The sequence below is a fragment of the Nothobranchius furzeri genome, chromosome 1 (assembly GCF_043380555.1).
Source record: "Nothobranchius furzeri strain GRZ-AD chromosome 1, NfurGRZ-RIMD1, whole genome shotgun sequence".
NCBI lineage: Eukaryota > Metazoa > Chordata > Actinopteri > Cyprinodontiformes > Nothobranchiidae > Nothobranchius > Nothobranchius furzeri.
The window spans coordinates 110,972,059-110,998,652 of record NC_091741.1 but is presented as its reverse complement, the minus strand read 5'-3'; the positions used below and the strand labels follow the sequence as shown (position 1 = coordinate 110,998,652).

General features: G+C 46.4%; 1 protein-coding gene across 2 annotated transcripts in view; it reads right to left on the bottom strand.

Moving 5' to 3' along the window:
* il1rapl2 (interleukin 1 receptor accessory protein-like 2) overlaps positions 1-26,594 on the bottom strand; it is a 713,182-nt gene that overhangs the window by 15,184 nt on the left and 671,404 nt on the right. For both annotated transcript variants that reach the window (XM_070553197.1, XM_070553198.1), the window contains exons 10-12: positions 12,443-12,583; positions 12,188-12,248; positions 10,830-10,942 (exon numbers count right to left, since the gene is read on the bottom strand). In XM_070553197.1, the coding sequence (XP_070409298.1) occupies positions 10,830-10,942; positions 12,188-12,248; positions 12,443-12,583 (315 nt within the window). The remainder of the gene's footprint in view (positions 1-10,829; positions 10,943-12,187; positions 12,249-12,442; positions 12,584-26,594) is intronic.

Sequence of the window (26,594 nt, the reverse complement as noted above, 5' to 3'; positions counted from 1 at the left end):
TGAGGTTTTGTTCAGAACTCTATTTATGTGACAAATAGACATAAACAGGTTGATTTTAGTCTTTTTAGTCAGAATACGATTAGCCTAGTTTAGCAGGAATATAAAAAGAACAGAAAGAGTTACTAAAATTTACTGATGTTGGTAAGCACTTTGTATTGGTGAGATATAGGGCTAGGATGCAACCTGAAGTCCCATGGCCTCTCCCTGAAGCATTTGTTCAACATTTGCATAACGCTAACAAACTCTTTATTTACCCACACTGACACTTTTAAAATATTTCTCTGAGCTGTGTCCTTCCCCCTCGCCATTGGTCTGTTCGATGAGGCTCTATATAAAAGATTGTATGAATTATTAATGCATGCACATAAGAGTTATTTATCCTCTCAAGACATATAAAGTTTGGTTAAAATTTGAACTTTTAAAACGCTGCTTCAGTAGCCTTACAGCCAGGCATTTGTTGTTAAAAAATAACACAAAACACAGATTTTTGCATTTGCAAAACCCGGAAAAGTAAAAATTCTCATTTAAAGAGTAGATAAAATACATTTAAATCTGAAATGCTGAATGAAACATAATTAATATCTGTTTGATTTTTATAGTTTTCATTCCAACAAATGACACTAAACATTACACAAAAAAAAACTGCTCAGATAATTTTTCCAGTTGACTCTTGTTATTGTATGCATGATGTAAATACATAGTAATTATTTCATACTGTGAACTTGTAATTAGTCATGTGACTTTACAGAACACCATGAATGAGTGAGGGAGTAGGTAGGAGATTTAGCAACGTGTCTTTATACCACAGTGGAGACAGAGGGAGACAATCTATGGAACTAGGATTGGGTCAATATTACATTTAACTTGTAACATGTTTTGTAACTGTGACTTTTGTTTTGAAGCATGTAATTCACGTTTTGTAACACGTAACTTTCATTTTGTAACAGGTAACTTTGGCACGTAACATGAAACTTTTATTTAGTAACTTGCAGAAAAAAAATCAATGTACAAGTTTCAAATCACAACTTTCAAAACACAAATCTCAGTCTACAGTTACAAAACTCAAGTCTACAAGTACAAAACAGTTTGTCCCAATTCTAGCTTCCTTCCAAAAGGAATTGTCTTGGACCCAAGACTCATGATTGGCTGGTCAGACAAAGCCTGTCATTGGTTCTTTGAGAAGAAGCTAGAATTGAGACAAAATGTTTTGTACCTGTAGACTTGAGTTTTGTAACTGTAGACTGAAATGTGTGTTCTGAGAGTTGTGATTTGAAACTTGTACATTTATTGTTTTCTGCAAGTAACAAAATGAAAGTTACGTGTTACAAAATGAGAATTACAGGCTACAAAACGAAAGTTATAAAACATGTTAGAGGTTACAAAGCTTGGTACAAGTTACATGTAAAATTGTCCCAATCCTAGTTCCATAACTTTAAGACAGAGAGGAAATTATCTCTGTCTGGCCCCAAAACAATTTCTGATCGGAATCTGGCGTCCTTGAGCCTGCAAGGCTCCAACGAAAACCCCCCTCAGAAGATATGTGGAATGTGCTGTCGCTATGGCAACTGAACTCTGTCTCCTATCCCAGCCTGGGCGGGACTGCAGGAAGGCCGCTGAAACGTTCCAGGGTCACTGCAACCCTCCAACCCTCAATGCTCCTCCCCCTATCCACACTGAGGTGACATGCGCTGCTTCTATCGTGGCTGCAGGAACTGAAGTAGGGATAGTCCCAACCCACCACCCCACCTAGTGGACACTTATGTTGTGTGATGTCTGAAGTCTGTTGCATATCTGTCTGAGGTGTTTGTTTGCAGAGGAAAGCTGCCCTCCTGGTGGAGGGTAAAGCCTGATTTATGCTTCTCCGTCTGCGTCAGTGCGGAGACACGCAACACCATTATCCGTCGTTGCGTAGGGCTCCGGCAGGCACGCAAGTACGTACGGAGTCGAGCCCACTTTTTTAAACATACGTCGAACGAGACGGATTACGCAAGCTTGTGATTGGTCAGGACGCTGCTGTTGTTTACAGCGCCGCCATTGCAAAGAGAGCCGAGGATAACTAGCGGCAGACACAGAGAAGCTTGAAGAATGCCTCGCAAAAAACTCTAAAAATATGAACGTTTTATCCTCCCGTGACTGGAGGAGTGAAAAGATGCACAGCAAGAGTTTTATTTGTGGACGGAAATGACAGGAAACGTGGGTTTAGAGGTGGGGAGCGCATGAAGCGGTGGGAGAATGAGAGACAAATATGTCCGTGTTAAAAGTCTCTTATATACACAAAAAACACAGTATAAACACACTATCTTGGACCGATACATGACAGGATACCACAGAACAGCGCTACGCCCTCTGTGGTCCTGCCGGGCAATTGCTTTGCAACACTCTCCAGGAGACGGAGAAGTATGAGAGCAAAACGCTTCCGTTAATCCATGCGTGTCTGTCCCTTGCGGAGCTGACGGAGAAGCATAAACCAGGCTTAACTCTGAAGTGCCTTTTTTCCCCTCCACCTGAACCAACCCTCATGTAAACCCCCCTTATCTCTATTAAGGTAGCGCAACTCAGGGTTGCGAATGACCACAGTCACCAATTCTTGTCATGTGTCTTGCCCATGTACGTGTGATCTCTTAATTGTGTGTACTGAAACTCTAACTTCCCTCTGGAGTTAATAAAGTATCTTTGATTGATTGATTGATTGATTGATTGATTGATTAACAGTCCAGGACAGGTATATACAATATAAGCTACTGGGACTGACAATCCAGGTATAAGCACTTCCCCCTACCTTGCCATGAGATCCCATTTCCTGTTGCTGCCATGTTGTGTTTTCTGACCTTGAGTAAGAGGTTTATTTTGGTTTTCTGATAGGAAAATTTATCATTCACTTAGCCTGACGGGGCGGGGCTTAAAAGTTTTACTGCAGCAAGCCACTAGGAGGTGATTGGGCTAGTTTTGGATTAAACCCAATATAACTAATTTATTTGCAGTTACAACATTAAGGGCTTTTACTGGGCTCATTTCAAGGTTTTGAAAGGGCTTGAATCTCTACTAAAATACTTAACAAGTCTTTAAAATAACTGAAATTGATTTAAGCACACACCCATTGCCTTTTATGATGCAAGAATATGAAATAATCTCTTAGAGCATATTTGTACTGCTGTTGCTGATGCCAATCACCGTCATTGGTAGGTGCCGGGAAGACTTGAAGCAGTGAGGTGTAGTTAACATTTTGAAAGCTCTTTTGTCCTGTTAGCTTATTCTGTGTTCATCAGGAGACTTGGGCCTGATATGGCATAGGTTAAAATGTATTTTCTCTGTTGATAGGGCCAACCACCAGGCACACATTTTTCTGTTGCAATGACAATGTGTCAAGGAGATGATGTTGGGTTCTGGTGGGTTATGGGTGGGAGAGGCCAGCTTCGCACAAGATCGAGCCCACTGAACAAGGCAGATGTAAGTCTGAGAATGGAACCGATGGTAGGCTGTGACTGTGTAAGAGTACAGCCAGTGCTGTGTAACCGTAATGTATAATACTTCATGAGATCTTTAACTTGGGTTCAGTGTTCTGGTAGAGGTCATAAAATATCTTCCAAATCTGACCAAAAGGGCTAGGAAAGAGATATCTGGTTGCCTAGAAATCTAGACCAACCGTGGGTCAGGTCAGGAACGGCGCTCCTTTGAAACGGCTTTGGCAACAATTTTGGGCTTTTTTTTTTTGAGAGGTACTTAAGTACTGTGTTTAGAAAAAGGATTTTTGCCTCTTCTTCTTTGTCGATGTATGGTGGACTGCCCTGCTTTTTGTAGCGATGAATGTGTCACATTATTCTTTGCTCTGATTGGTCCTAGATCTGTCCAATTGCAGAGACAGTTTGAAAGACAACCATAGATACCTCTCCACTACACTCTGTCTATGGATCGTGGCCAGACTATATGTTAGAGAATGGCTTGCCAGTGTAGCAATTAATACATATTTAATTATGACCAATAAGATGTGATTATTCCATACAAATATGAAATACAAATCTGATTGATCTTTGAATGTTTAATCAGAAGATTCTAGGGTTCTTTGCTTGTTCAGGGACCATAAACACACTTTGTATTAATTCAGACAGAATCAGTATATAGTTTATAAAATGAATTGAATTATTTTTCCTAAACGAATTATACATGATATGATATGAATAAGGAGATGTGATGTGATGGAAGCTAGATGTTGTAGCAACCGTTCTTTGTATCTGAGAGAAATTGTGAAATCTGGGCTGTAAAAGAATTTGTTGTTTGTTATAAACTAGAGAGTTAGTTAAAAACTTCATCAGAGACCAGTATGCAGGCTCACGATACCCTGGTAAGAGTTGCTCCGGGCGGTCCGGAGGTTTGCGGTCAGAGCGGTGAGGTCACCAGACGTCAAAACAACGATACTCAGAGATTAGTAGCTTCCTCTGAGTTCAGCTTCCCTGGCCATGAGATGCAACCCGGGGTCTGCAGATTAGGTGTCCAAGGTGTGAAGTAGCTCTGAAAAGAGCTGTGGTGTCTGTAATCACTTGCAGCGTCGCAGAAAGGTTTTGACTTATGATGAAATGAGTTTGTTTCAAAAGATGCTTCTTTCCCGATTTGGCCGAATCAGGAGTCAGCTGGAAGCTGAATTACTCGGGAAGTAATTCTTGTTTTATTAAACTACTTTGTGATGATTTCTGGTCAAGTTTGGCAAATCAGAATTTGACACATTTCTGTATTTTGACCAACATCCCTCAGAAAGCCCTGCCCTCCTTCAGATACAGAACTGTTTTTAACCTTAATATGTATCTTATAGTAATGTGTATGAGTGTAAACAATGATGAACTTGTTAAACCAAACACATACTGATTTGTGATATAAATGGATCATTGTAAGAACAATATTCATTTTAAATTCATTAATTTAAGCACAGATTATTCAAACATTTGATCTAAACATCTTGTTCATTCATCACATATGATTATTTAACTTATTCAGAGTGAAGAATGTTGACGTCTGGCTTTCACAGAGAGTGCAGGAACCTTGGGTGAGAATGTCTGAATGTTTTGTCTTTATGGAATGTCAACATGCGCTGAGCAGAACCTTCTGGATTCAGAAGGTCACCTATAAAGTGGATTTATTTCTGTAGATGAACGGTTATTATGTTGATCAATATATAGTAGAAAATTGACCCTTTTGGACGTTAGACCAGGCTAGATGTTCGGCACAAGAGGGTCAGATCCTTACAAAACCTCACCATGAAAAGTGATTCTAACAAAAGTGTAAGAGCACCACATTCTCAGTCTTGTGTCTGGAGATAACCATCAACAGCCTCAGACCATTATTAAGGTACACGTCTGACAGGAGAATAAAACAGTCATGATCGTTCATGCTGGATTTCTGGCTCTGACACGACATTGTCTCCTGATCCGTGTTGCTTTGAGAAAACGTGTGTGTGTTTGTGTGTGTGTGCCTGTCGTCTTTTTACAGCCCGCCCAGTGAAACAGTACTTTCCTTCCACAACCCCGTTCCAATTACTTACCTTCAGCGTTCTCAGTGTTGTTTTTGTGACACACGACATGAAAATTGCTCATTATTTCTTCCTAAAGGCCACCATGTTTCTCCCTACTCTGTGTCTTCACTTGCTAACTAAATTAATGACAGAGCCTCTCCAACAACACATTGCAATTTCACGCTCAATTTGAGAGGCACAAATAGTACAGAACATCCCCAAATGCTGCGTCCTTCTTCCTCGTCTCCACTCTTCCATCATTTTTTCATCATCCTCACCTTTCCTCCTTCCTTTGCCCTTTGCTCGCCCTCCCCCTCCTCCCCTCAATTCGTGAAGATTATGCTAATCAATTAATGAAATAACACAAACCAGTGACCCCGTCCCCACCTCTTTTTGCTGCCGTTATTTATTTTGCATTCTTTGGTGAAGCTAAGTGGAGTGGATAATTGAATGGGGTATTTAAGGTTGTCAGTGAGCTTTGCAAGGCAATAAAAGGACCCCTGTCTCCCTCTGTGTCACACTCGTTCTTTGTGTTCCCTGCGCTGCATAACATAATCACTTTAGAGCAAATAATGTGTGTTTTTATGCACGGTGGACATTTGTTTCCAGGATGTTTTTAGGGCAGCAAGATGAAACCTCACTGTGGCTTTTTAATTCATTTCCAAGAAGCATTTGGATGTGTGCTGGGAGAGGGAATGATTTTTGCTAACGGCTGATTATGTAGAGCAGGTCTGTTTAATCTGAACCATGTCTTAGTGCACTTACTTGTATATTTAACGCTCTCAGGCTCAAAATAAGTTTTGATAAAAGGACAAACAACTAAGTCCTTCAGGGGCACTTCTGAGTTAAAAAATGCTCATGAAACACGTATGTGGAGCAACCAGGTAGGTAGGTTTTAAACTGTTGCAAATCTGCAACGCCTACCTCCAGAGGGTTAAAAATAAATGTTAAATAATGCACAGAACACACATTTGTGCTTTTCTACTCACATAACAGTCTATGAAGACTGATTTTTTTTTATGTTTATGGATCGAGAAGTCTGGGGATGTTGGTGCACAAAAGCCAACATGCAGAGCACATCAGGGCTGTATCGTGTCAGTTTTTTCAAATGTTATAAAAAAACTGTTTTTTTTTTCCATTCAGGCCCTCACATGAACCAGAACAGAACCAAGGTCAGACACTGACCACTAGTGGTGTGCATCTCTACCTGCCTCACGATTCGATTTGATTCCGATTTTCTGCCTAAAGATTCGATTTGAGTCTGAAATGCATCACGATTCTTCACAAAAATATTCATTACTTAATAAAAGCAGTAGAATAGTTTTCAATTTCTTTTTTATTTCGATATCCCTGAAAAACAGAACATTCATCTGTTCACTATAATGAGCAACAATTTATAAAGTGTGCTGCCTATAATTACTTAAATAATATAAGAAATAATGTTTTCTATAGAGCAGCTTTAAGATAGAATATTACTGAACTTAAAAATAGTAAACAAATACTGTGTTAAGTGATTCTTTCACATCCAGGATCCCAAAACCGAAATTAGCCCAAACATCCGATTTAAATGTAACGGGTACATCTTTGATTACTGGTAATGTTGGCCCTGTATCCCTGTCCGCCTTTTCTGTTTTAAATTGGCGTTAGGACAACGCAGTGCGCATGTCATTGCAACTCTGCCCCCAGAAGTAATTGTAAAACCTCAAAACTTTATTGTCCTCACGCGTCCAGAACATTGACATAGACATAGGGAGAAAATCTCATTATGTCACGTTGCTGCATCGATGCGGAATCATGCACGGCTGAATCGCGATGCATCTTAGAATCGATCATTTTTCCCACCTCTACTGACCACACAACGTTGTCTCCTGATCTGGGTTGCCTTACATATTGTACCATTAATGCTAAAATTTCTCATTAGTCTCACAGATTAGTTACAGTAAGTAAGGTATCTAAGGACCTGACCAACAATATCATTAAAGAATCTCATGCTGCACTGACAGGTGTTAAAGCAGCTTTGTTGTTATGAGCTATGGTCGCTTTATTAGTCTGTGATTCTCTGGGGCCACAATAGAAAAAAATGTTGCTTTCTTACCCTGTATATCTCATGTATTTATGTCATATTGTGATACTTATGTATTTTATTTCACTTTATATTTTTGTTATTAATGCAATAAAAAATCAGTCACCCCTCCATAGGCTGCTACCTTACCATGGAAGGGTTTGAGTATCCCAGTGATCCTGTGTTGGTTGACTCTGCAATAACGCATGGACATCAGGGGCAGTTCCACTGCACTGGCAGACCGGGGTGGTGGTCCCTCTATTTAAAAAGGGGGGCTGCAGGGTGTGTTCCAGCTACAGAGGGATCACACCCCTGAGCCTCCCTGGTAAGGTCTATTCAGGGGTTTTGGAGAGGAGGGTCCGTCGGATTGTCGAACCTCAGACTCAGGAGGAGCAGTGTGGTTTTCATCCTCAACACTCAGCTCTATGCCCTTAGGGGGATCTTGGAGGGTATGTGGGGGTTTGCCCAACCAATCTACATGTATTTTGTGGATTTGGATAAGGCGTTGGACTGCATGCCTCAAGGACCCTGTGGGGGGTACTCCGGGGGAACTGGGTACCCCTTTACATGGGCTTTGAGGTCCTTGTATGACCGATGCCAGAGCTTGGTCCACATCTCCGGCAGTAAGCCGGGCTTGTTTCCAATGAGAGTCGGACTCCACCAAGGCTGCCCTTTGTCACCGATTCTGTTAATAACTTTTAGGGTCAGGATTTCTGGGTGCATCCAAGGTGGTGAGGGGATCTGTTTTAGTGACTTAAGAATGGAGTATCTGCTTTTTGCAGATGATGTGGTCCTGTTGGCTTCATCAGATTGTGGTTCGCAGCCAAGTGTGAAACTGGGATGAGAATCAGCTCCTCTAATTCTGGAATTGGAAAAGGGTAAAGTTCCTTCACCAGGTCAGGGATGAGGTCCTGCCTCAAGTGGAGAAGTTTAAGTATCTTGTTCACGAGTAAGGGAAAGATGGAGTGGGAGATTGATAGGTGGATTGGTGCTGCTTCTGCGTCAGAGAGAGCTGAGCTAGAAGGTGAAGCTCTTGATTTACCATTTGATTTACATTCCAACCCTCATCTATAGTCATGAGTTTTGGGTAGGGTTAGCTGGTGACCAAGCTTCTCACCATATCTCTAAGGAAAAGCCCAGCCACCCTGCGGAGAAAACTAATTTCAGCCGCTTGTATCCGTGATCAAATTTTTTGGGTCACTACCCAAAGCTCGTGACCATAGGTAAGGGTAGGAACGTAAACCAGTAGACCGACCACTAAATTGAGAGCTTTGCCTTGTGACTCAGCTCTCTCTTCACTACAACAGACTGGTACAACACCCGCATCACTGCAGCCGCAACACCAATTCACCTATGGATCTCAAGCTCCAGCTTTCCCTCACTCATGAACAAGACCCCGAGATACTTAAACTCCTCCACTTGAGGCAGGACCTCATCCCTGACCCGGAGAAGCCATTCTACCCTTTTCTGACTTAAGACCCTGGTCTCGGATTTAGAGGAGTTTATTCTCATTCCAGCTGCTTCACACTTAGTTGCGAACCACTCCAGTAAAAGCCAGAGATCATGTTCTGATGACGCCAACAGGACCACATCATCTGCACAAAGCAGAGACCCGATTCTCAGGCCACCAAAACGGATGCCCTCAACACTTTGGCTGCACCTAGAAATCCTGTTCATAAAAGTTATGAGCAGAATCTGTGACAAAGGGCAGCCTTGGTGGAGTCCAACTCTCACTGGGAACGAGCTCGACTTCCTGCTGGCAATGCGGACCATGCTCTGACACCGGTCATACAGGGACCTAACAGCCTGTATCAGAGGGCCTGCCCCATACTTCCAAAGTACCCCCAAAGGGCCTCCAGAGGGACGCGGTCGAATGCTTTTTCCAAATCCACAAAATACCCCCCCCCCCCCCCCCCCCCACACACACACACACTCCAGGACCCTCCTAAGGGTATCGAGCTGGTCCAATGTTTTGGACAAAAACCACATTATTTCTCCTGAATCTGTCGGACCCCCCCTCTCCAGAACCCCTGATTAGGCTTTACCAGGAGTGTGACCCCTATGCAGCTGGAACACTTCCAACAGTCCGCCTTTTTAAAAAGGGGATCTGGAAAATTTCTAAATAAAAGTCAAGTTTAGATAATCGTAGGTCGTTTCCTGTGAAATCCCCATAGCCATAACAGAACAGACAATAAACCGTGTACTACTTGGATGCATGCAGCTATGTTTTTCCCTATGTATTATTGTGTGTAGACTTCTGAAATCACACATGGTGTTGCAATTCTCCCACGATTTTGTGACTTTGTGGGACCAGCGGCTCGGAATGCTTTTGCTCCCGTTTTGCAGCAGAATCACTCCCGGTTGGATGGGAGCTCGTCGGTATAACGCCTCTATTCTGTTTCACGCCACTTTCAAGACCAGTGGAAAGCCAGGGTAACACATCTCAGGGCAGAAGAACATTTTTTTTATTGTGTTACTGACATACGGGTACTAAAAATACTACATTCTTGATGCCAGGTGCTTGCTGCTGCTCACAGGTTGTGGTATTGTAGCGTTTTCTGTTTCCAGTCACGTGAGGGAAATAAAAATGCAAACTTTTCTACGTGTTATTCACCCCACTGACATGGACCTGATGGTAAATCCATGTGTGCATTCCTGTTTTTAGTTTGGACTTTATTTGACAACTGTAACAGAATTGAAGTCAAGTTTAGGAACTGGGATTGTCTCCATTTAGCCACCAGTTCATTTCATAGGTGTCAGACACTCCAGAAACCATCCAACATTTCAGAATTGTACAAAATAAATAAAAACGCAAAAAAAAAAATCACGTGTCACCAGAGCGAGGTCCCGTGACTCATGTAAGACAAATGATCTGTACACAGAACTCGTCTTTGTGTCATCCCACGGTACGAGTGAACTACACATGTAACCGAGAACCTGACACGACCTGAGCAAAACAGAAAGAGAGAAAACATTTGTGTTGTTTAACACTGCGTATGTTTTGTGTGCTCATTGAGAGTGTGATGCACACCTGAGAGCAGACAGAGACAAATGTGTGCAGCAGTTAGTGTGTTATGATGACGGTCTGCATACATTTTTATTTATTCTGACAGACTGATGAATTCTGGGTATTGGGGATTACAGTGACCTATAGAGACAGAGTGTGTGTGTGTGTGTGTGTGTGTGTGTGTGTGTGTGTGTGTGTGTGTGTGTGTGTGTGTGTGTGTGTGTGTGTAGAAGGAGGTTGATAAATGGAATGATACTTACTACTGCTGGGTATTAAATCTCTGTCTGGTATAAATAGTTTGTATCCATAATGTTTCTCCAGAACGTCCGGCAAAATCTCCAGAGCAAAGGTTTCTTCGTCGCTGCTCGTCCGGCTGGGAGAGGGAAAATAACGAAATTATACGAAATACCAAACACACACATTCAGATCAGCTCCAACAGCTGGCTGTGAATCCAGAAGGTACAAATATTTACTGTGCAGCACTGTGCAAAAGTTGTAGGCAGGTGTGGAAAAATGCTTTAAATGTATGGAACCAAGTTTGGGACAATATTACTTGTAACTTGTACTAAGATTTGTAACTTGTAACTTTTATTTTTTTGCATGTAATTCTCGTTTTGTTACATGTAACTTCCATTTTGTTACTTGCAGAAAACAATCAATGTACAAGTTTCAAATCACAACTTTCAAAACACAAATCTCAGAACACACATTTCAGTCTACAGTTACAAAACTCAAATCTACAAGTGCAAAACATTTTGTCTCAACTCTAGCTTGCTTCCCAAAGAACCAATGACAGGCTTTGTCTGACCAGCCAAGACAATTCCTGTTGGAAGCAAGCTAGAATTGGGACAAACTGTTTTGTGCTTGTAGATGAGTTTTGTAACTGTAGACTGGGATTTGTGTTTTGAAACTTGTGATTTGAAACTTGTACATTGATTTTTTTTCTGTAAGTTACTGAATAAAAGCTTCATGTTACGTACTGAAGTTACATGTTACAAAATGAAAGTTACGTATTACAAAACGTGAATTACATGCTTCAAAACAAAAGTTACAGTTACAAAACACGTTACAAGTTACAAAACTTGGTACAAGTTAAATGTAATATTGTTCCAATCCTAGTTTTATATAAACAAGGCTATCATTGTTATATTCAGAAGATAAACTGTGAATTATATGAACTATTCATATCAAAATCAGATATTTTTCTGCTGTTCCCGTAGCCATGGACTGCGTTGTGTGACACTAGTAGCTCCGCCCTAACCGTTGCGTTCCATTATCCTATGGACTTACAGCTGGAGGGGGCCCAGGAATGGAGTGGTACGGATGGGTCGCTTTTACAACAGAAACAGACAAAACCCATAGGATTCGTATGACTGGCACCGTACCACTTGGTGTAAACAAGTCAATAAAGAAACAACCTGCAAAAAGTCTAAAGCTGAGACAAATTGTATTTAATAAATCGCAAACATGTACGTTTGTTATAGAGCAGATGAGCAGCCTTCAACCTGATGACCCTAACCTTAGAAAAGCATCCAGAGCCCATCTCTGTTGTTTAAATCAGTAAAAAAAGAAAAGCTAAAGCATCGTCACAGTCTGCAAATGAAGAGAGAAATCTGACCTGCCCAAAGAGTCCAGGTCCACCTTGGTGTAGGACAGGTAGGCATCATTTTCCTTGTTGTCTGCAGGGGAATTCAACACGGAGACAAACATCACAAGTCTGTTCCGGCATCACCCACCAGCTAGTTCTTCAAACAGCTAAGAGACTAAGGAAGTCAGTGGAGCGGTTAAATGTCTGATCATCTACAGCTCATGAGTCCTGTGGGAGCTTTCTGTCACGCTACCCTGAAGTGTCCCGGTGTATGAGACAGCTCACCGTCCTCGGTTTCATCAATCCCAAAGTGTCTCCTGTAGCAGAGCATGATCTCCAGGTTGTAACACTTATACAGAGCAGTTAGGACCCCCAGCAGCAGCAGTATGACCCCGAGACCACCCGCCAGTTCCAGGCGATACATATCTGTCAAGAGATACAGCAGGGAGATGCTGAGGAAGGAGACGGCAGATTTGTACCAGCTAATGATAACAGATGGAGAGTTAAACACAGGTGAGCTTACGTCTGGGTTTTGATTTGTCACTTGTCCAAAGAACATTGTTCCAGAAGCTTTCTGGTTCACTCAGATGAAACTTTACAAACCAGCCTTGTTTCTAGAGAGAGCAGGATGTCTCCTACACCCCCTCCAAACAGACCAATCTCCTAATCATCTCATCATGAACTTTAACCTTCTGGCCGAGGTCTGTAGCCTCTGATATGGAGCTAACTTTCCTCCCTCACCCTGGACTTAACCTGCTGAGACCTGTGAAGATCATCAGCTTTCTCACATGTTTAGATATTTTAGAAGTGACCTTTAACCCTTCCTAGACTAATGAGACAATCACCTCTCTGAGGTCAGTCCTGGTGTCTTTCCCACTTGCCATTGTGTTAACACACACCTGTATGCTCCGGAGCAGCAAACTCACAAAACTGCTGCGTTAGTAGAGCAGCTCACATGCACAGTTAGTGCACTGCGGTTTAGTTTAAAACCCTCATTTATAATGTGTAAAATCTGTACGTATATAGCTGAGGATGTGTTTGTTTTAGAAACCATTTTTTATCATGTAACCTCTCACAGGAAGAGACTGCACGTCTCCCCGAGGGAGCGCGGTGGCTTCCCAGGTGGGATTCGTGCTTTTGTCGGGCCACGCTGCAGGAGAGTTGTGTGGACCTGTGTTTTAAGGAGATAGGCGTAAACCCGAACAAACGGAGTCGTATCACAAAGTGTTACCTCAGAGAGACAGATGAAATCACGTCAGCATGTCAGACAGTCCCAGGGGTGGTGGGGGTGAATGGATGACGGTGCTTTCATAGGCAATATGAGTGTGTGGGAGATTAATGGTACATGGCTGCTGAATGATACCCTGGGAAATATGATCCACTTCTGCCCCCCCCCCCCCCCCCATCTCCTCTGACTAACACACAAACTGCCCCCCCCCCCCCCCCCCAACTTCTCGTGGAACAGCAACACACTTCATTGATTTTCCCCATCCGTACATGCAGCTCAGAACCTCTCACCTTCGCTGTAAAAGATGTAATTGTTCAACCCGACCCGACTCCGGATATGCAGATGATAATGGATGGACAGATGGAAATTTTCAAATCATTTGAACGGATTTAAAATTTACTGTTACACCATGTTTTTTAGAACACATAACAATACATCAAACTTGTATAGCGCGTTTCAGGACGCTCAAAGACGCCCCCATGCACCCGCACATTCAAACATCGCCAGTGATGGTAAGCTACTACGTAGCCACAGCCGCCCTGGGGCGGTCTGACAGAGGCGAGGCTGCCATTTGGCGCCATCGGCCCATCTGACCACCACCAACACAGGCAGGTTGGGTGAAGTGTCTTGCCCAAGGACACAAAAGCAGAATACCCCTGGCGGGAGCTGGAGTCAAACCTGTGACCCTCCGATCATGAGGCAACCTGCTCTACCACCTGAGCTACTGCTGCCCCAACAAAGAGCATCCAGTCATTGGGCGGCATCCTAAGACACCCAGACTTCCTTCTCCCCAGCCACTTGGGCCAGCTCCTCCGAGGGAATCCAAAGATGTTCCCTGGCCAGCTGTGAAACATAGTCCCTCCAGAGTGTCCTGGCTCTTCCTCCAGGGACGTGCCCAGAAAACCTCACCAGGGAGGCATCCTAATCAGCCAGATCCACCTCAATTGGCTCCTTTCGACGTGGAGAAGCAGCGGGTCTACTCCGTGCCCCTCCCGGACGACTGAGTTTCTCACCCCATCTCTAAGGGAGAGCCCAACCACCCTGTGGAGAAAACTCATTTCAGCCGCTTGTATATGTGATCTCTTTCTTTCGGTCTCTACCCAAAGCTCGTGTCCACAGGTGAGGGTAGGAACCGGTAAATCGAGAACTTCACCTTCCGGCTCAGCTCTCTCTTCACCTCAACAGGCCAGTTGTGTAACGGGGTGACTCGAGCTGGGCAAGAGTTTGGATGTGGCGTGGCTTTTAACCCAAGCGCGGAGTGACTGACGCCGGGTTGAATGGACACGCTGTTTAATCTGGGAGCCGGGTACGCAGCTGTATTGTGACACAGCTGAACACGGCGACTCCTGGTCTGAAGCTGATCTGTACGAACAGGCAGGATTCGGAGATCTGGCTGGTCTGATCTGAACAGGCTTCGTGATCTGAGCTGATCTGGTTAGGACTCTAGGTTAAGTTCGGTGAGAACGATGACTGAGTGAGCCGGCGTTGTGCGGCACTTCCCTATATAGGTTTGGCAGGTGACGTGAAACGGAAAACCTGGCGCTAGGGATGTTGGGTAATGGAGTCTGAGCGGCTCTGCGGTGCCTCCCTAGAGGAGGTTGACGGCTGAGCGGGAGGTTGTGTGACAGGACCCCCCACCCGAGGGACGGCCCCAGAAGTCCCAGAGCGGCGAGCCCAGAAGTCCGTTATGAGAGAATGGTCCAAGATGACCCTCGACGGTTCCCATGAACGCTCCTCCGGTCCGTAATCCGCCCAGTCCACCAGGTATTGCCATCCCCTGCCACGGCGACGGGCATCCAGCAGGCGGCGCACAGCATAAACACCATCACCGCACACCCCACGAGGCGGTGAAGCGGGCACAGGGGGGGGAGCGAGAGGAGAGGTCCTGACCGGTCTCAGCTGGGAAACGTGGAAGACTGGGTGAACCTTGAGAGACCGGGGCAGGCGGATGCGGTAAGCCACGGGGTTAATGACCCTTTCCACGGGGTAAGGACCCAGAAACCGTGGGCTGAGTTTCTTGGAGCCGGCGGGCAAACGCATGTTACGAGTAGACACCCACACATTATCGCCCGGCTGAAAGGTCGGACCAGGCCGGTGGCGGCGCTTATGCTGGCGTGAGTACTCCGTGTTAGCTCGTGTGATGGCAGCCCGAGCACGGATCCAGGCGAGACGGCAACGTCGAACTAGGAGCTGGGCCGCAGGAACCTCCGTCTCCGGTTCCTGGTGAGGGAACAGAGGGGGCTGGTAACCATTACACAGCTCGAACGGGGAAAGACCAGTAGCCGAGGAGACGTGGAGGTTATGGGACATCTCCGCCCACAAGAGATGCTTTGGCCATGTGGTTGGTTGGGAAGAGGCAAAGCAGCGCAGGTACCGCCCGAGCTGCTGGTTGGCGCGTTCAGTCTGTCCATTGGTCTGGGGATGGTAGCCAGACGAGAGGCTGCTACTGGCACCAACCAGCCGGCAGAAGGCTTTCCAGAACCTGGACATGAATTGGGGCCCTCTATCCGAGACAATGTCCTGAGGGAACCCATGGAGACGGACCACCTGCTCCAGAAGGACTTCGGCCGTCTGCTTAGCGGTGGGCAGGCCGGAAAGAGCCACCAGGTGGACCGCCTTGGAAAACCTGTCCACAATGGTCAGAACGGTGTCGAGCTGGTTGACGGGAGGCAACCCCGTGACGAAGTCCAGGCCTATGTGGGACCAGGGTCTGTGGGGAACAGGAAGAGGGTGGAGGTCGCCAGCCGGGGGTTGGTTCGGAGTCTTGGAACGGGCGCAGGTGGAACATGCAGCCACGTATTCATGGACATCCTTAGCCATGGAGGGCCACCACAGGGCCCGACGTAGGAACTGGAGGGTGCGGGTCTCCCCCTGGTGGCCAGCCAAATGGGAAGCATGTCCCCATGCTAGGGCCTCAGACCGGCAGGTGGATGGCACATACAGCCGGTTGGAGGGTGTGTCAGCAGGTGCGGGCTCGGTGGGAAGAGCAGCTCGGATGGCGTCCTCCACTGGCCAGTGAAGGGCTGCAACAAACCTCTGGGCAGGTAAAATAGGCGGTGGTTCCTTGACGGGTGCAGATTGGGCGTGATGGCGGGAAAGGGCGTCCGCCTTCAGATTCTTAGAACCAGGGCGATAAGCCAGATGAAAGTGGTAGGATTCGAAAAACAGAGCCCACCGGGCTTGACGGGGGTTGAGTTGGCGAGCATTCTGGATATGAATTAGGTTTTGGTGGTCTGTCCATATGGTAAACGGGTCCTGGGCACCCAATAGCCACTGCCTCCACTCCTCCAGCGCCCATTTAATAGCCAGGAGCTCCCTGTCCCCCACCCCGTAATTCCTCTGGGTGGGTGTGAATTTCCTGGAGAAATAGGCACAGGGGTGGAGTTTGGAGTCTGGACCGCGTTGAGATAGGACCGCCCCTGCACCCACCTCGGACGCATCCACTTCCACGATGAATGGCTTTGTTGTGTCCGGATGAACGAGGAGGGGAGCGGTCGTGAATCGGTGCACCAGGGTGCGGAATGCCTGTGTGGCCTCAGGAGTGAAACGGAAAGGGTGAATCTGGTTGGATGACTTGGTTAAGGCAGTGAGGGGCGCGGCGATGGAACTGAAACCGCGAATAAAGCGGCGGTAGAAGTTCGCGAATCCGAGGAAACTCTGGAGCTGTTTTAGGGAAGTGGGTTGCGGCCATTGGGCGACAGCCTGGACCTTCTGGGGGTCCATTGAAAATCCTCTTGACGACACGACGAAACCCAGGAAGGAGATGGTCTCCTGATGGAAGGCACATTTCTCCAGTTTACAGTAGAGACCGTTCTCCAGCAGCCGGGAAAGAACGGCTCGCACGTGTGTGATGTGTTCGTCCAGGGTTCGGGAGTAGATCAGGATGTCGTCAAGGTAAACGAACACCCACCGGCCCAGCATGTCCCTCAGGACGTCAGTGATTAGCCGTTGGAAAACCGCAGGACTGTTACACAAGCCAAAGGGCATGACCAGGTACTCCCAGTGGCCTGTCGGGGTGATGAAGGCGGTTTTCCACTCCTCGCCTTGTTTTATCCTGACCAAGTTGTAGGCGCTGCGCAGGTCCAACTTGGTGAATATGGCGGATTGGGACACTACATCCAGGGCGGTGGACATCAAGGGCAGAGGGTGACGGTCGCGAACCGTGATCTTATTCAGACCCCTATAGTCGATGCAGGGTCGAAGGCCCCCCTCCTTCTTTTTTACGAAGAAGAACCCCGCCGCTCCAGGCGAGGTGGAGGGTCGGATAAACCCCTGTTGGAGAGCCTCCGTTATGTACGCCTCCATGGCCTGGGTCTCAGCCGGGGATAAGGAGTACAGGCGTCCCCGGGGTGGAACTGTGCCAGGCTGGAGCTTTATTTCCAGGTCATATGGTCGGTGAGGAGGCAGGGTGGTGGTAGGTGTCTTTGAGAAGACCCGGGCCAGGTCATGGTAGCAGGAGGGGATCTGAGAGACATCGACATCTGGGGTTTCAGGTTCAGAGTCTGGTTGAGAAGGTACATGGGAATGACAAGCCGCTCCCCAGGTGAGCACCCGCCCAGTTGACCAGGAGATCTGGGGGTTATGACGTAAGAACCAGGAGTGACCCAGGATCAGTGGAGATAAAGGGGCTGTGATAATCAGGAACCGGAGGGTCTCAGAATGGGGAGGTACGTCCATACGGAGGTTCACCGTCTCCTGGTGGATGGGATAGGGCTGGAGAGGAGTACCATCCACGGAGGTAACGGGAATGGTTCGGTGGAGAGCGGACAGGGGAATGTGTAGGCGGGCCGCCAGATCCTTATCCATGAAACAGTCCGCTGCTCCAGAATCCAAAAGCGCCTCCAGCTCAACGGGCCCCTGGGCGACATGAAGTGTCACTGGGAGCATGGTGCGGGTCGAGAGGGTTCCGGCCGACCCAAGTAGGACCCCTCTGCTGCTGCCTACTTGGAGACGGCGTTTCCCGGCCGGGAAGGACAAGAGAAGCGCCGATGGCCCGGTGCGCCGCAATAGGCGCATAGCCCCTCCTTATAGCGCCTCTCCCTCTCCTCTGGGTTTAAGTGTCCCAGCTGCATGGGCTCATCAGTGAGTGGGCTGGCTGAGCGGGACCGATCGTTGGTTGCGGCTGCCGCGGGCTCAGCAGGTCGGCGCGTAAAAAGGCGCAAATCCATTTGGAGAGCGAGGTCGGCTGCCTCGTCCAGGGTTCCGGGGGTCTCCCGTCCGATCATCCCGTCTCTGATGCGGGAGGAGAGCCCTTCCAGGTAGATCGCCTTTAGCGCGTCGTCTCCCCATCTCAGCTTGGCCGCCTTGGTCCGGAACCGAGACGTGTACTGCGCTACCGTCTGGTTTCCTTGCCGGAGCTGGAGGAGTTGCGTCTCCGTTGACGTCTCGCCACTGGGGGGAACGAAAACCCTCCTGAGTTCGTTCACGAACATATCATAGTCATTGCAGACTTCCGATTTCTTATTGTACATGGCGGCTGCCCACTCCTGAGCTCGGCCGGTGAGGAGGGAGACCAGCATCGCCACCCGGGAGCGGGGTGTGGCATATCGGTGTGGCTGACATTCGAACGTCATGGCTAACGTGGCTAACAGTCCTTCAGGTGAGCCATGCGTTCCATCCCATTTCTCTGGGAGGCTGAATATAGGTTGGTCTCGGTCTCTGGAGGTCTGCTGCTGCTGCGCAGCAGAGAGCTGGAGAACCACCGTGGCGATGGAATCCACCTTGGCGGCCAGGCGTTCCACCGTGACTTCCATCCGGTTGACCTGAGCACGCAGGTTATCAAACTCCGCTGGGTTAACTGTGGACTCAGTCATCCTGTAACGGGGTGACTCGAGCTGGGCAAGAGTTTGGATGTGGCGTGGCTTTTAACCCAAGCGCGGAGTGACTGACGCCGGGTTGAATGGACACGCTGTTTAATCTGGGAGCCGGGTACGCAGCTGTATTGTGACACAGCTGAACACGGCGACTCCTGGTCTGAAGCTGATCTGTACGAACAGGCAGGATTCGGAGATCTGGCTGGTCTGAGCTGAACAGGCTTCGTGATCTGAGCTGATCTGGTTAGGACTCTAGGTTAAGTTCGGTGAGAACGATGACTGAGTGAGCCGGCGTTGTGCGGCACTTCCCTATATAGGTTTGGCAGGTGACGTGAAACGGAAAACCTGGCGCTAGGGATGTTGGGTAATGGAGTCTGAGCGGCTCTGCGGTGCCTCCCTAGAGGAGGTTGACGGCTGAGCGGGAGGTTGTGTGACAAGTTGCACATGCAGCGCCAATCCAAACAACTCCTACCATCACAGTCACTTCCTGCAGTTAATAGTGCTTTACAGATATGTCCATTCACAGCAGACCTGTATTTCTTTTTCAGAGACCTGTGCTGATCTTTACACGTGGTGCGAGTACATCAGGGCCCCAGGCGGAGCGTGGTGGCGTGTATCCATGGTGTTGTGCTCATGTGAGACCCCATTATTCTATCAGCATCATGGTTGCTATAGGTGGGACCTCAGGGCATGCAGCTGCATCCTGGTCTGGTCCAGTGGTCGTATCAGGATGGGGTTGGGTCCTCAAGGTATTCTCCAGGACAAACATAACTGATGAGTCCTTCGATCATAAGAGCATTATGATTCCCACCACATCGCAAAAGATTTTCCAAATGTGTCATGATTTAGGCGACGAATAACCAATCCTGGTCCTGAAGGTCTGCTCACCCAGCCTGTTTTAGTTGTTTCTCTGCTCCAACACACCTGATTTCAGCCAGCAAGGATGTCATTGATTAAACTTTGCATATGATCCATACTCAAACCCTAATGTTCTGAGCTGTAACACACTGCTTATGTCACCCCGCAGCAGCCAACCACAGCTGCAGGTTCCGGATGCAAGGGGAACAAGCGACTCAGGTGGTCCAAAGAACAGGCAGAGGAACCACTGAAGGCTAAAATAGATCATTTATTGGAAGGAGCAAGGACAACGCTAAAAGTTCCAGTCTTCAAAGGCTGAAGGAGTAAAAACATAAAAGCAGTCCTAAAACAGTCTAAACATCCTGTGCATCACCAGGGGCAGGACCGTGTACAGTACAAGGCGCCACCTCTTGCCTCCAGCTGACCGTGGTGACCCATGTAGCTGGGTCCCAGTCTGCTCCACCTTGTCCTTTGGCTGTCAGGCACAAAGTCGACCTCCTGCAGCAACCCCTCTGTGCTGCTATCATGGCTCCAGCGTTGTCCACTCACTCGCTGGCTGCTGCGCGCGCTGCCGGTCTCTCCGCAGTCCCTGGTACAGGTCCGCTCCTTGGACATGTCACACCTTCCTCGGCCCAAGGCCCTATAAGACACAGAGGCACCAGCACCAAAATTGCGCCACTCACACGGGCGAGGAGAGGGCAACCCACAATCCTCCACACTTGGCCGCTTGTCCACATCCCGGTATGGTGCTCCAGGTACCGATCTGCATTCTGGGGGGTCGGGCTCCCGTGTCCATGCCAGAGACGTCACCGTCCAGGGTGCGTCTCTTGCTCTCAATCAGGCCTCATGCATGTCTCTCGGGTGTCTGCTGCTCTCCTGGACTCTTTCCCCAGTTCCTTTTATATCTCATTTTATGAGTCCATTACACCTGTGGGCATTCCACACCTGTTCCCATTGGTTCAAATTGGTGTCTCTGGGGGGCACCACAAAGGGAAAGACCATTCAAAACACAAAATAAGCATGTCAACAATAATAAAACACAAATCATGCAACTTAAACTAAATCCAAAACTTTTCCACTTTGTGAAACTTACACGCGGCTTCATGCAGCTTCTGCTTTAAAATCACTCGTGTTTTTAGTGTTTTCTTTATCAATCACAAATTGTGCGTGGAAAGTCACTAAATGCATTTTTCAGACCCCGTTTTGTGCGTCAGGAAGCTTGTGAGGCTCCTGGGGGATCAGCAGGCTTCTGCAGAGCTCGGTGAGGTGATCCACTGCTGCTGAAAGCAAAGACAACGTGTGAACTAGTCTGCAGGATTAAGAAAAGGTCTGGGCATGTCAGGGTCTAGCATACAACACGTTTCCAAAGAAGGAAATGTGTGGAAATGTTTTTGCTAATGCAGTTTGTTGAAAAGAGGATCGAAGTCTGCCACCATGCTGTAACTAAAGCTTTAATCATGTCATAATCTTTGTAGATTTATGAATCCTCTCCGTGGTTTTCTGGATGATTAATTTAAATTTGCTCTCTGCTTGTTAAAACCTGCGGCTTCATTTCCTCTCGTTCTATGAGTGTGAGCCCTGACAGTGTAGGGAGGGTTACACCATCAGAATGAAGGCATCCAGCTGCAGTTGCCATGTTTGACCAGTAGGCGTCTCTCTAGCTCTACTTCCATCCTCACAGAGCAGAAAGCACTACAGGAGAGTAAAGCGGAGAAAGAAAAACAGTAAATCTGACTAATTGCTAAATATTTGCTCCACCGTCCAAAAGAAGTCGGATTTTCGTCTCTAATAATGAGACGGATGGAGAAGCCTCTGGTTCTTCTCTTGTCTCCCTGTCCTCCCCCTTTACACCCCCCCTCCCCCAGCTAGTTAGATGGTTTCTATAAGTAATGAGCCACTTGCTGCTCTGTCTGATACTGCTGCACGGAGAAGGTGTGGAGAGAGTTTTAAGATTGATTTTTAGGGACAAACAGGGGAGGGGCTGCTGGTGTAGCGGGTGGTATGTGTGTGATGAGAAGAATCAGATTAAAGAGAATTCAACTGGATTAAAAACATGTCCTGCTCTGGCGTCCCAACTAAACAGCAGTCTGACAGCCTGCTGCCTTCATGTCTCTGGCCTTGCGTCGGTTTCCGTCCCACAGTGTGGGCTTCGTTAGAGGTGTGTTTAACGGTCCCTCCCAAATCAACCTGGCAGAAAAACATCTACTGTTCTGAGGCTAAATTGGGCTAAATTTCCCGAAGTGCCATCTGTCACATCGTCAGCCAAGAGGAAAAGTTGCCATTTCTTCTTTGTGGAAACCATCTGTATCTCTGCTGAAGGAGGTTTGTGTTTCTCCTACCTCATCTTAAGTCCTTTCATCATGAAAGAGCAGTCTAGAGTCAGAACTTCCTCCAAGTATCCAGCTAGTTTCACCTCTTTTGTTTCCTCCTCATGTAGAATTGATAATTCACTACTAACACCTCATGTCCTGTTCTGAAGAAATTCAAGAACACAGAACATCTAACTCTCTACAGACCTCACTTGTTTGTCATCGAGATCATGATTTAACAGTTAGAGATGATGGAAGGGTGCCATGGAGTCATGGGAGATCCCAGCATCGCCACAAAGGTAGATCTCACATTCAAACAAATCAGCATCTAGACGATCTCCAAACAATTCAGTGAAAATGTTCGATGAACGATCTAGAACCTTCCTTCTGGAGTCACTAGAACATCACCATAGCAACAGCTAGACATGGTGGTGGTAGTGGGATGGTCTGGGGCTGTTTTGCTGCTTCAGGACCTGGAACTATGTACTGTGACTGATGGAACCATGACTTCCGCTCTCTAACAGAACATCCTGAAGGAGAACATCTGACCTTTGACCTTAAACAGCTGAAAACCCTCCGATGTGTCTGAATTATACCAATCCTGTAAAGATGAGTGGAACCAAACTCCCCACAGAGACGTGAGAAACGTATTAGCAGCTAAGTGTCTCTCAGAGTCAGGGTCAGTTTTATTCCCTTAAAGACCAACGTCACTCATATTTTTAATACATTTGCAGTGGTCTCTAGTTGGAATGAATGCCTTGTAGGTCATACTCTGGAATTTGAGAAAACTCCTTAAAGGAGAAAGGAAAACCTCTTCAGTGAAGAGGTCTAGCTGTTTGGTTTTCAGGCCCACTGGGATCACCACCACAGCCATGATGGATGAGAACCTCCAACACAACCATAAATGTTTTGACCACAAATTTCTTCTTTATTCCCACCAGTTTACCTCGTTGTCCCACTCTGGAATCTGTCAGCTCCTTCAGGTCGACTCCCTTCCTGAGTTTCCCTGTCTGCTCAGACTCTCATCACGGTGGCTGAGGGCCGCTCTTTTTGCTCTGTCAGTCACTATAAGTAAACGGTGTGTGTGTGTGTGTGTGTGTGTGTGTGTGTGTGTGTGTGTGTGTGTGCAGTGCTGAAGCAGCAACCCATTACCTTGGGTCAGTGCAGAGTGGGAGCACATTCTAATTCAATCACACACTCGGTGCAATGAAATCAAGCTTTGATAATGTGCGCTAACTTCGGATAACTCCTGCTTTGTTCAGGCTGTCGCGTCACGTTCAGGCACCCAAACCTGACCCCATTAGCTTCCAGGCTTCAGGCAGAAAGATCCGGAACAGTCGGCCCAGTTAGTGAACCTTCAGCTAAAGGTGGAAGTCACAGGATGCTAGTTCCAATTCACTTCAAAGGATAACTCACTGATTGTGGAGTGAGTTAATTTAATCACAGTTCTTTGGTGAGAAAATCCCAAAACACTAACTTTTGTGCACTTTAATAAGTTCTGCCATTCAATAGAAAGCTGAGGTCTGAAATCAGTAAGCAGGAAGTTGATTTTGACTCCTTAACATTAAACATGTGTCCAGTATCGGTCAGGAGATGGTCAGTAAGCTTTAAAGCGTGCTGATGGTTTTCCCTCCATGTGGAGTGGACAGGAAATCACTGATTTTGACTAAAAGTCAAAGCAGCCCAGAATATGAGCATCAAATGTCAGATTTGATAAGATTTTGATGTTTGTGCTGGAATATGCTTTAATATCACCTTATTCATAATGTGCATATTAATGTTTGACTAAGTGAAAATAAAGTGTGTGTTACCGTAACAAGCATCTTTTGTCTCAGTGGAGTGGCCATGTTAGATTTCCAGGTTTGGGACAGGAATCGCTGCCCCTCAGAGTCCAAATTCCCAATTAGAGGAGTGTTCTACTTTAGTAAATCTGACCTCTGAGTGTTAACAGAATGGAACAAATCTATGGAAGTAGGATTGGGACAATATATTGTAGTTCATCTTTTTACACCTTAATCTTACAGCTGAAATGTCTCCTTAGCCTTCACTATATGGAACTAGGATTGGGACAATATTACATGCAACTTGTACCAAGCTTTGTAAGTTGTAACATGTTTTGTAACTGTGACTTTTGTTTTGTACGTCTGGAAATCAGCAGTCTCAGCAAATTTAAGCTAACCGTTAGTATCAGCAACTCCACCACGCGGCAGAAGTCCCTCCAGGCTTGTGTTATTTGTGGAGATAAAACCAATGTTGGAGTCAGTGGTAGAGTTGCATTGCTTTTATCCAATCCACATATCTGGAAATAGGACTACAAAACCTGCTGTCTGAAGCTCAGCTGTGATGTAGGCGTCAGCCTGAAGAAGCCGGCAGCTGTCGGCGAAACTGTAGCGTCAATTACAGGTAACAAAACCGTTTCTGTGTTTTAAAAAAGAACGACAACATGGAATGTGATGTAGGCAGCTTTAAGGTCGTTCATTCCTACACTCCCACTGGAATGAACGACCAGTCTTTGACTGATTAAGCAAGTCAGTCACTCCTTTAATGTTCAAATCTTATTTTTTCAATACATTTGCAGTGGTCCCTAGTATGTGAGTCAGTTCCTGTGTGAAAAAGCTCTGGCGCTCCTGTTTCAGGAACTAAAGCTTAGTCTCGGAGAGGTGAGTAGAAAAAAGCAGGATTTGGAGTCAAATATTTGGACATCTCTCCTCTGATTGGCTAACAGCAACAGGACTCTACCACTGACTCTGCTTGCTCTGCAGCGTTGATGTTTTATTTCCTCAAATAACACAAACCTGGAGGAGCTCTGCTGTGTGGTGGATTTGCTAATGCGAACAGTTAGCTTCTAAAGCTGAGAAGTTCTCTGCTGTGTCCTGGACAACAGCCTTCCCCGTCACGACTCAGGATGGGTGAGTCCATGAATATTAATTTCCAGTTTGAAGCAGATCTGTCAGGATTTTCTAAAGCCAGCGTTTCACCGTCTATTTTCTAGCGGCGGCTAATGCAGGAAATAGGGATAGAAGATTGTTTTCACGTTCAGCCTGCATGTTAAACTCAGTTAATTGCAAAGGTTTTCAGTGAACTTGGTCTTTTCCATTATTTTTACCCTTTAATCATTTTATTTCATAATTGCTGAACTGATATTTGATCTCCTTCTTCAAATTATCTCTCTTTTAATCATCTTCCTGGTTACGAAATCCACAAACGCCGGTGTCTCCTGAGCCTAACAACACAAATCCATTTAGAAATCTGCTCACAGGCGGCAGATTTCACCAAATAATCCCTTCATTCAACTTCAAGCTTTAAACAGAGAAAAAGACAGAGACCAGCAGGTGCCGAGGAGCTTAAACTGTTGAGTAAGATATTGGCTGAGGAGACTTTTAGCTGTAGCCACTAAAGCTACTGGAGCAATGAGCTAAATCCTGGTTAAAGCCATTATCTCTTGCTCAGTTCCTTTCAATGCAAAATAATCACAGAGGAGATACAGATGAGGAGAAGAAAAAGAGCAACGTTCCATTCTTTGGGATTTGGATTAAGTTAAATGGCTTAACACCTCGACTCTGCCTTTTGTGTATGTGTGTACCATGACTTAAACATCTCACTGCTGAGAAAGTTAGCGAATCATTTAGAGCAATGAGGAAGTAAAAACATACAGATTATCATGCGGGGTATAGAACAGACAGGATTATTAAGATGGCAGCAACTTTGGGATCACTTTTGGACTGTTTAGGCTTTTCTTTGAGTCAAGAGCAGATAGAGGTACTTAAGTCTTTTATTCAGAAAAAGGATGTAATTGTGTCTTCTTCAAAAGTGTGTGGCGGACCTATGTCACATTATTATTATACAATTTGTTGCTCTGACAGCTCCTAATCTTGTTCAGTAGCATGGAGAGACAACCGTACATCCCGGCCCACGGCTGGGCTCTGTCTAAGGATCGTGGCTAGACTATACATTCACATCTGTAAGATGGCTTGCCTGGCTGGACTCTCCTGTCTCAGCTGCAGCTCCTTTACTGGTCTGCTAAGCCATTGCAAAGAGCTGGATGGAACAGGTTTCATCATGTCCCGCTCCTTCCCTGGACTGTAAACACTAATGCCCCCTCTCTCTCTGCGTTGGGGATCTAGAGTTACATCATGAAATGGGTGGAATTCACATGAAAGGAGACGGGATTTCATCCAATACAAGCCTCAAGGAAATAACTTTCATAACAAATTACATCTCCATAGTGC